The 10302-nt window shown below is 40.8% G+C and overlaps 1 protein-coding gene across 1 annotated transcript in view; it reads right to left on the bottom strand.

The window, feature by feature from the left end:
* Positions 1-1051: 1051 nt before the first annotated feature.
* CFAP53 (cilia and flagella associated protein 53) overlaps positions 1052-10302 on the bottom strand; it is a gene marked incomplete at its 5' end in the record, with an annotated part of 17002 nt that continues 7751 nt past the window's right edge. The window contains 5 exons of the mRNA XM_010294038.1: positions 1052-1292; positions 2783-2885; positions 3369-3585; positions 4654-4872; positions 8288-8591. Coding sequence (XP_010292340.1) covers positions 1052-1292; positions 2783-2885; positions 3369-3585; positions 4654-4872; positions 8288-8591 — 1084 coding nt within the window. The remainder of the gene's footprint in view (positions 1293-2782; positions 2886-3368; positions 3586-4653; positions 4873-8287; positions 8592-10302) is intronic.

Below are 10302 nucleotides of genomic sequence, written 5' to 3'. Positions count from 1 at the left end.
AGCAGCAGCAAAGACTCAGATGGAAAAAATGCAAGAAATAAGATAAAACATTTCCAAATGCCACAAAGTCTATGAGCAAGAAAGGATACAAGGTTGTAAATGGATTCTTCACTTCCCTCTTCTGAAAAGGACAGAGGAAAAACTAATGGCCTACATACCAGGAGCTGGTCGAGGGCAATGCCATGGGGAGAAGCTGGATTGCTCCCACCAGTCCTCCTGGAGTCACTCACTGCTCCTCCTGCATAAAGGGCAATCTGGCCATTAACACGCAGAGCTGAGAGAGCAGTGAGGAGGTGTCCCTTCTCCCCACCGCCAAAACCCTTCTGAGACCTTCCTGTTGACATCTGGCCACGTTTTGTGTTGCTCTGTCTTAAAATGTTGTTGGTGCTCCAGCCCCCACGTTCTGTGTATTCAAACTATGACATTGGTGGCAATCCAAGGCAGTCCAAAGAGGCAGAGTTGCCATCAAAATGATAAACCACCATCCTTTTTGCACAAACATAACAACTCCAGTCCTGCACAATTTATTCTGTGCAAGCAGAGGCCTCACACACTAGCTCTGGGACTCTGATATTCCACAGCAAAGCAATATCAGCCCTTTAGTGTCCATCTCATAGTAACAGATTCATAGTTTTATATTTAACAAGGAAAATGAAGATAAGTCACCAAGTACTTTTTGTCTAAATGCAAAAAAGATTTTGCAAATATTTGCAGTTTGAAAGGCATTTTACTAGAAGTTTGATGAAACTCTTCTACAAATTTGTGCAGATTTTAAAGGATGCCTACATATCATTCCTGTCCTAATAATACATTATTATATTGCAGAGAACATACAGTATTCTTGTATTAAAATGTCAAACATTTTGCTTTGGATCGGTCATTTTGTCAAAAAAAAAAATCCATAAGGAAGAAATAATCTTTAAAATACTATGTTTCAGGTATTTTCCAGTTAAATGTTTTGAGCATCACGGTGGAGAGGAGTCCGCTAACTTGAGTCAGTTATAAACACCCTTAGAAAATGTTTTTAAAGGCAACTGAGTGAGCTAAAATATCATAGTAAGTGATCTTCTTGAGAGTTAAACGTTAGTTTTCTTCTCAAAGGGTGGGGTTTTGCTCCTTTCTCACAAGGCCTTGATAGAATGTCCTGTATCCTTTCTTGGTAAGCTTTCTCTGCTGCTAGACTCGATTCATATTCTCGCTGCTTCTCCTCTTCCTCAGCATCACGGGCTTGTTGTCGATAGGCAATTTGAGCCCTAAGTTGCTCTTGGTATTCTTTTGCTTCCTTTACTTTTCTGGAAATGACATATGAATAGCTTATTTATGAAGTGTGGATAAAAAAAAAATAAACAACATTATTATTATTTAATCTGCTAGCATTCAACCTTAGACTAAAGAACCATTCAAAACTCCTTTTAGAAGTTCAAGAATAACTGCCACTCTATTAACCAAATGCTACATGCTAACCATACGTTCTTCAGAGAACGAATTGCATTCTGTTGTATCTTATAAAGCAGATGGCAAAATCAGTGCTTAACAAAAAAAAAAGAGCAAGAACAATTCCTTGTGATCAGCATGGCTTCCCTGCCCCTCACAGTGGTGGTGTGAGGACAGAGAATGAGTGTGTCAGGTCTCAGTCCTCTCCTAGCTCAGGCTTATTGCTGCAGCAGCCTTACACCCCATCTCCGCTCCCTCATGCTGAAGGTAAGTTACTGCCCATGGGGAAGGCAGGGTGCAGGCTCCTGCTGCAGTGTTGTACTGATATTCTAGGAAATAGCTGTCAGAAGAAATGATTCTACCTCAAGACTCATCTATTACTTTCACTACCCTCTGGAGAAGCAGTGGAAGTCTACCTACGCGTTCAGGCATTTCTGGAGCAGGAGTCACACAGGCTCACACAGACACTTCAAATGCCAACAGTCTAGTCAAGACTTGTGCGCTAATGCAACACAGTTGAACCACAAACACTTAGTGACATCACTGAATGCCATCTTTGCCAAGTGAAGCATATCCAAAATGAAGCCCAGCATTTTTTCCTTCAGAAGGGTGAGATTCCTGCCATAACCAGGAGATTGTTACCAATAAAGCCATCAGAGAACACAACAGATACTGGCTCTGGAAGGAGTTCCTCAGTTACCTCCCATGGACGAGCGTAGAGAAAGGGCAGGAGTACAAGAAGGAAATTAAGTAAGTGAAATTAAGGCCCATTGCCCTAGGCTTTGCATGACACCCAGAGGAACATTGCAGCTACTGCGTATAACTATATTCTCACCCTGAGGAACCGTAAGGTAAGGAGAACCCCGTGCAGTTGCATTATGTGCAGTAGTCTGGTATTTTGGTGGCTGATTAAGGGATGTGTGTGGGTGGAGTTTAGCAGTAAGCCAAAATGCACTAGTTCTCCTCGGTAAGTAACTAATCTTTCATAAACCCTCCTCCCCAAACCTCTGCCACGCCCAAGAACAGCTCAGAGTACGAAGCGACATATTTAATAAACGTGATGTATGTAAGTCACATGATGGTCTAAAAAGACCAAAACAAGGATATGTAATAAAACACCGTTATTTGTATGATGAGATCAGAATTAGTGATTTAATACCAACTGCAATATAACAGGGCTGCTATTGAGCAGTTCGGAGCTGGTAGGCTGCATGGTGGCAGAGCCTCTCTGAACAGAAGCAAGCTCACCCAGTGCTCTTGGAGTTATCTGAAAATGAGAATTAGCCTACTCACAAGTTTAAAAGATTGATCTGCAATGAAATTAACTGATGGCATCAAAGAAAAATACCTTGCATATTTTTCTTCTTCTATATGCTGGAGTTCTGTGATTGCTTCAGCTAATAATTTCCTCTCTTGAGCGACTTCTTCCTGCTCCCTTGCATTTCTCTGCACTGCAAAAAAACAAAAATGCTTTTAGAAGATAACAGCACTACTCAGCTTGAAGGGACAGTGAGATTGTAGCCAAGTAGCTTTAATAGTAAGCTTGAGTTTTGTTGCTTCTGAAGAGGCACACAAACAATGGCAAGTGTATTCTCAGCTTATTTGTTTTTCATGCACCCAGAATAGAAAAGGTTTCACATTCAGAGCTTAATAATAATAATAATAATAAAATGAATAATAATGACTGCTTGCTCACACGATCCTTACTTTATGAGGCTTTGCTCTGGTGATAGCCATGGGAAATTAGTGTAAGGAATGCCTGTAGGAGTAAAGTTTCAGAAGCAGATTCAGAGACAGTGGCATTGTGGTCCAATCAACCATACAGCCCATGCACGCTGGGCCAGATGATCTTCCCAAAAGCAGCGTTTTTCTTTGCCAAGACTTGCATTTGTGCGGTAGGTTTGGTGCACAGACAGCGAGCTGTTATTACTTACACTTCTCCTCCATCTGCAGTTGTCTTGTATCCAGGACATCTTTCAGTAGCTGCTTTCTAGCCTCTTTTTCTAATCGCATTTGCTCAGCCTTCTTGGCCCAAACCTTCGCTGTCTCTTTTTTGAGAAGCTCGTCCACTTCTTTTTCTCGCTGTTTCTCCTCCTCCAGCTGTTGAGCCAGGTGTGCCAGATAAGCCTGTTGCTCCTTGAACAGCTCTTGCTGCAAACACACACACATTTGCAGATTTGAGTAAATGAGTTCAAAACATTTCAAAACATGAAGATAAACGGTGGTTTGCAGCCAGCGTGGGAACTGGGGAGCCTACAGCTCCATTCCAAACCCTGTCATGGGAAAGAGCTGTGCAGAATCTTCCTTCTGGCCAGTCCACAGCGCCTGGACAACAGCGTAAGAGCAGAACAAATCTAGAGTGATCCCCTCCCCCATAGCTGCCTACAACACAGACATTTTACAAACTTTCCACAGCTGACCAGGGTACTTGAACCTCACCTGCATTAGAAGCCTTGGGATCTGTAAATGTAATAGTAAATAAATATCACCTCCTCTAATTTTGTGCCAAGGTCTAACAGTGAATTCATAAAACTTTCCTAACCTACATGAGCTTCTAAATACCTTGAGCAGAGAAATGAATGCAGCTCCCAGCTCCCTCTTAAAGTTACTCTGAGACCCATTTTCACCCTGCAGTTGGACAGTTTTACATTTAGGAAGTGGCAGACACATCCATGGTTTCACGGCATCACCAAGATATTTAACATGAGGTTTTTGTATCTATATATCCAGCTATTAAAGATTTTAAGCCATTTCTTAGTATTAATGAGTTAGAATAAGTTAAATATTTACTTTCCTCTGCAGTTACAAATATTTAATAAATTAGGTCCATGAAACAAAAAACATTTTTCTAACCTCCATTACATCCATGCAATATTAAGGATAAAAAAAGCTCAGGTGATTTATACACAGTAAAATCAGAGGGACAAGATTCCAGGATTTCCTGAGAGCCCACTGCTTTTGACTAGCCTGGTAGCCTTGCTGTTTGCAAAGCACACTGTAAAGTACTCACTGTGGTTTTAACAGATAATAGGCTTCTTCAGAGAAGTAGGGCGCTGGCAGGAGGAGAAGCAACAGGCTATGCAACAAAAGAATTAACTTGCTCAGAGAAAAGGGTTTGTGTCTGATCTCATTTATACTGTGCAGTTCACTAAGGGCCACAAAATTAGTCTAGATGAGTTATTGTCCCACACCTTCAGAATGAACACCTCTAGCCCTTACTTTTGTTTTTGTTTTCTCCTCACTGTCTTCCTGGGGTTCTTGAAGAGATTTTTCCAAGATCTTCATCTCTAGGGCAAGTTCACCTTGTTTTTCTTTATTAAGACGATTCTTCTTATCCTGTGCTGCATTAAGCAACATATCTCTGCATTCCTTCTGTTTCTGTAGCTTCTTCATCTGAAGTTTTTCATTTTCTAGCTTAAGTAGTTGCTGCTGTTCTTCCTAGAACAGTAAAAATAGCCAGCTTGTAAAAACATTGCATAACTTCAAACTAAGTGATGGCTAGAATTAGTTTAATTGGAACACTGAAGAGCGAAGATAAACATTTAAAGCCTTTCTTGCTGACGTTAGAGAACTAGTGTCATCCATTAGACTTGTTAAAGCATGAACATTTTAGCATATCGTTCATTAGAATTCAGGATTTTCTCTTTAACCATCACATGCACTACAATACCAAAACACTGGAATGCCTGATATACTCCAGATATTTTTGGATAGACAGAGTCATCTCTTGAGAGAAATCAGCATCATTGCAGCACATATGATCTATATCCAAGTCTTCACACGCAGCCAGAACAAAGCCACGTGTTCCTCCTGTTTCTGCATATATTATCTGTCCTGTGTCTGTGCTGGATGTTCAGAGCACTGCATCTCGTAGACATAAGGTTGCACAAAGTAATTGTGATGGGCATATTCTGGTGGGCAGTTCCTGAATTTCATGGCTTCAAACTATGCCACTTTATATTGGAAAGAACAGGAAAATGGACAGTAAAGTTGAGTTCTTAAGAAAGAAACAATGAAAAATAGCAAACATATAATCAAGATCAAACAGCTATATGTATATTCAAGATTATTTAGACAAAAGAAAAACAGAAGCCCCAAAGCAGCATCAGTAACGTAACTTAGCATAACTCCTGAACATCCTGCATTTGAATAAGTTTACAAGCACTCATAGTCATAAAACAGCATGTGGCTATCATTAGCTTATCCACAGGTCTCAGAAACAATGCTTCAGCTGTCTTGAAGGTACAGAGTTTTTCTTAACCTGTTTTTTAATTAAATGTCTCTATTGTAATGTCAATAAATATTCTAACATGCATCAGCAGGTTTGCCATAAACAGTGTGTCTAATGTTCCCCATACAGAAGTACAAACCGCACCTCCTAAGGAACATAACTTGTTATGCTGGACGTAAAGCACCCACTGACTCTTCCAGCATTTCAAAGCCAAAGCTGACTTTACGATCTTTCTGAACAGCCAAATTCATTTTCAGAAGCTGGTAAAACGGCTTTGAAACTCAGTGTATATTATTTGAACCACTAAGTAATCCAAAAAAACATTGAACAGTAAAGAAGGAAAGAAGGTGGAAATAGTTAGCAGTCTACTGGGAAAGCTGGCGCATCTTAAGTTGAATTCTGACATCAGTGAAGTTGTATGAGGGTAGGTAAGCATAGGATCCACGGTGCTTACTCTGTGAAAGTTTATATGACGGGGTAACACAGCATTGCAAATGTACAAAGAAATCACTCCAAACCACTCATCTGCAAGCCAGGACCAAAGCACTATGACAGAAATTCATCTAGCACTTGTGAGACTACAGACAGAATAACATGATTGGCAACACCTCAAGATATCAGTTTTTCAAGGGAGAGAAAAGACAGAGCGGGAGGAAGGCAGCTAAAGTAGGTAACAGCTAATGAAAAAGCTAATGCAAAAATTGCTGTCTGTTTTGTCATCCAGCCTGAGATATCTTGATGCACACATACAGTCTACTGTGGCAAAGGTGCAAGTTTTGCTTCCCTAAATAACCCTTTCCATTGCAACAACCAGAAGAAACCATTATACCCAGGGACGCTTAGCTGTCCATAGCATGTCCTTCACCCAGATGAAACCCCTGATCATTATAAGCTACCAACTCTGTCCTGAAAAACTTGTAATGAGGCCATCTGTCACATCCCTCTTTTGCTGAAAAAGGATTACATCCCATTTTCAATACAGAAACTCTCCTTTATGGACCCTTTGAAGAAAGGTTTTTTTTCCAGAAACTAAACCATTTTACCAGAAATTTACCTCCTGACGGAGCCCAAGACAGCTGTCTGCAGGGGAAGCTACACAGTCTTCTATTCTAATAGCATTTTTCTGAAAAGGCCAGTTAAGTGAAGTGTTCTTTGTCTGGGTGGTTTGGCAGTGCCTTAAAAGTTGTTACAAGAAAATAATTTTATTCTGCATGTTTTTAAATAAGTAAAACATTACAGTCTGGCTAGGAATAAGGACTCTACTGTCTTACAGCCACAATTTTCAGAGCTTTAGATCCATTATTGTTGTTATTTTTAAAAACTAGTGGACTATGTATCTTGCCAACATCAGCTTCCAGTGCCTAACACAGTACCCTGAGTGATCATTCAATCGCTACACGTATATAGCTGCAAAATGAAGACTGAGCCTGAACCAAATAGTCTCCCATAACTCACAAAGTCAACACGGAATACTGTGAACTCGCAAGCCTCGCTAAAGCCAGCATGACTACGGCAAGCCTACACTGGGGAGAAATGAGGAAAAAAAAAAAAAAAGGAAAAAAAAGAGGGCAGCAGCCAAACAGTCGGGCCAAGGTGGCCAAATGCCTCCCACAATGTGATACACAACAGCAATCAGCACAAACAGGTAAAAGAGCTTAGGCACTGCTTGCTAATCTGTTAAAAAAAGGATGTAGATTCTGAAATTCAGTCAGCTGGGACATAAGCAGTTGGGATTTTTCATATGAATGTCTCCTTATGTATGTGTCAGAGTCCTGAGCACACCAACAGGCTCTGTAACCTCCCTTCCGGGGCTCGGCTGCCTGTGCTCGCAGCCAGCCCTGATGTGAGCCTCGGATCACAGCTGGGAAAGAGCAGTGCAAGACAGGGCTGAGAGGAATCGCTCGGGAGCTGCAGCTAGGCTCAGTCTCTCGCCCTTCGTGCCTACACAAGCTATGCTGCAGCTACGCCTGTGCCTGAGGTCGATCCTGATCCACACCTGCTGACTTGACTTGCTTGTACTTCATCACTACAGACCTGCCGAGCAGTTTGGACTGTTCCCTGACCCCAGTTACTGCCAGCGGACCTGCTCTGCTCCATTCCTTCGGGTACCGTGGGACTTTTGCCAGAGAGGACAGTGTACTTGCCTGCCCTGCTGTCACCTTAGGCTCCTGGCTCGCCTTCTACTCTTGCTGCTTCCTCCCAGTGCACTTACCATGGTGATTAAACATACGTATCATAGTCTGAGATCTGGTGTTATACATTACAGCGGGGACACAAGACTCTCTAGCTATCCTGCAGGAAACTGGAAATCAGAAAATTGCAAAGATGTCTGGTAAAAGCTTAAAAACATTTCCATTTCCCACAAAGGTTCCGAGAGGCTTTGGATGCCAAAATCCTCTACAATGCTAAGTTTCAAAAGATGTGTTTCCCTTCTGTAAACAGGAATGCATTTGCCACAGCTCTGGAAAAGAGGCTTAGCGTAATAGGACAGTCACAGATACTAACGGGATCAGCAAAGATACAAATAAGGTATGGATTAATGTAAACGTCTAGTAAGCCTGTCATTAGGAGGGCCTTATATACAACCCTGAATTGAGAAATTGAGAATGATACGGAAGTTACCAGCAGTCGAGCCTCTTCCTCCTTCAGCCGCTTTGCCTCCTCTTTGTGAGCACTGAGCACTGCTACCTGGGCGCTGAGCACATTCAGGATTTCCCGATTCTCTTCTGCTGATTTCTGCATCTCCACCGCCTCTCGCTTCTCCTTAGCCAATCTATCCTCTTTCCAAAGCTCTGCGAACATCTGCTCTTCCTTCTTCTGTTGCTTTTTCAGTTCCTCCTTCAGAGCTAGCTGGGCCAGCCGGTCTTCACACACTTCCTTCTGATGCTTCTTCATCCACTGTATACGAAGCTCCTCACATTGTTCTCTGAAAGGCAACATAACAGCTAAAAAAAAAAAAAAAGTCTCAAAAATAATAAGCCAGTCTGGAGGTATGTGATGGATGGAGGTTCTCAGCTCATAACTACTTGAAGGACTACGGCTCAGAATGCCAAATTCTATGCCTGGTCTGACACTGACTCCTCGTGAGGCCTAAGGAATCACAGAGAATCTGATTCGATGGAGATTCTGACATTAATGAGTTGAAGAGCAGATCCTTTATTTGCATTTCTAAAAAATAATCTATATATACACATTATATATACAATGTGTATTTTATATTAAATGTATATGTGTAGTTGGAACATGTGTTGTGTCAGATTTGTATATATGTATACTTTTTTAACACATAAAACACATGCACACTACACCTGTTCAAACATGTTGCTCTTTATTCAAATTAAGACTTTAGGTTTATCAGTCACTTGAAAGCTCATTCATTTTCAGAAAATACTCTGAGAGCGGAAATTTAGGTTACACAGTTGAACAGGAACCACTATAAAGTTAATAATTTTCTTAATGAAGTTTCTTAATGAACATACACTTTCAAACAATATTTAATTTGAACAGTAGACAAGCATTTTAATTCTGATCTATAACCAGGATATAGATTTTCATAAAATGAAAATGTGAAACTAGCAGACAATGGTGAAGATCTACAAGTGTCAAGGATCTGTAAGCTCTAAGGATGTGTGATAGACACACATGAATACTGTGAAGTCAAAAGATATCTCACAATTTCATGCTGAATGAAACAATCTTCTACAGATTATTGCAATGCTATTTAGGAATTCATAGCAGACATCATAAGATATCATTGACAGAATCTTGAACCACTGCATGACAGCAGTGGTTCTGTAAAATGTGAAATACTATTACTTTATACAATGTTTAGCTGACAATCCTGCGTAGCAAAAATATTAAATATTCATCAAGCAACTATCTCGCAGTACTATCAGTCTCCACATCAGGATAGTTATTTAATTTTCATAACTACAACAATGAAACAAAATCTGAATGAATTCCATTGCCTAAGATTTTTTAACTTGAAACCAAAATTAAGTTTACCAGCACTAAAAGTAGACATTTGGTGGTTTGCTTTTTCACGTTCTGTGGCTCTGCTAAAGATCTGTCTTTGCAAAGTCTTCACTTTTCTAAATGATTCCTAAGTCCAATAGCTGCTGTCTCCATCTAAACGCACATCTATATTCCCTGACCTGGGTTTTGGGTATAGAATTAATAGGAGCGTTATCTCTATCTGGGGCGATGGGTTTACACCACCACAGAGGCTACAGAAACGATGCAAATTTGGCCTCTCCCTGAGGTCAATTGCTGTATCCACTGGCAACAAGGCAAACAGGGAAACAGTTTAACAACACAGGATGTGACTGGTTGTCTATAACTCATTTCTGCCTTAAAACTAGTAAGATTATGCTCTGGAATAACGGCTTCTTTACTTGACACTGTTCCTTCATCACCTCCCGCTCACCTCCCGCTAGCATGCACAGAATGAGCACAGCTTCTGGTATCATTAACGTGTGGCTGAGGCAACTATCAGCGTGTAATAATTACATGTGGGCTTACAAGATCTTCAAAAACTTTACCAATAAAACTCCACGCTAAGCCAGCCTAATAAAAATTACTTCGGGCTTATAAACCACAAAGAGCGTTTCCGCAAATAGCCCTCCTCAGGTTTAGGA

Source organism: Phaethon lepturus, unplaced genomic scaffold (assembly GCF_000687285.1).
Source record: "Phaethon lepturus isolate BGI_N335 unplaced genomic scaffold, ASM68728v1 scaffold21149, whole genome shotgun sequence".
NCBI lineage: Eukaryota > Metazoa > Chordata > Aves > Phaethontiformes > Phaethontidae > Phaethon > Phaethon lepturus.
This window is presented reverse-complemented; position numbering and strand designations above follow the sequence as displayed.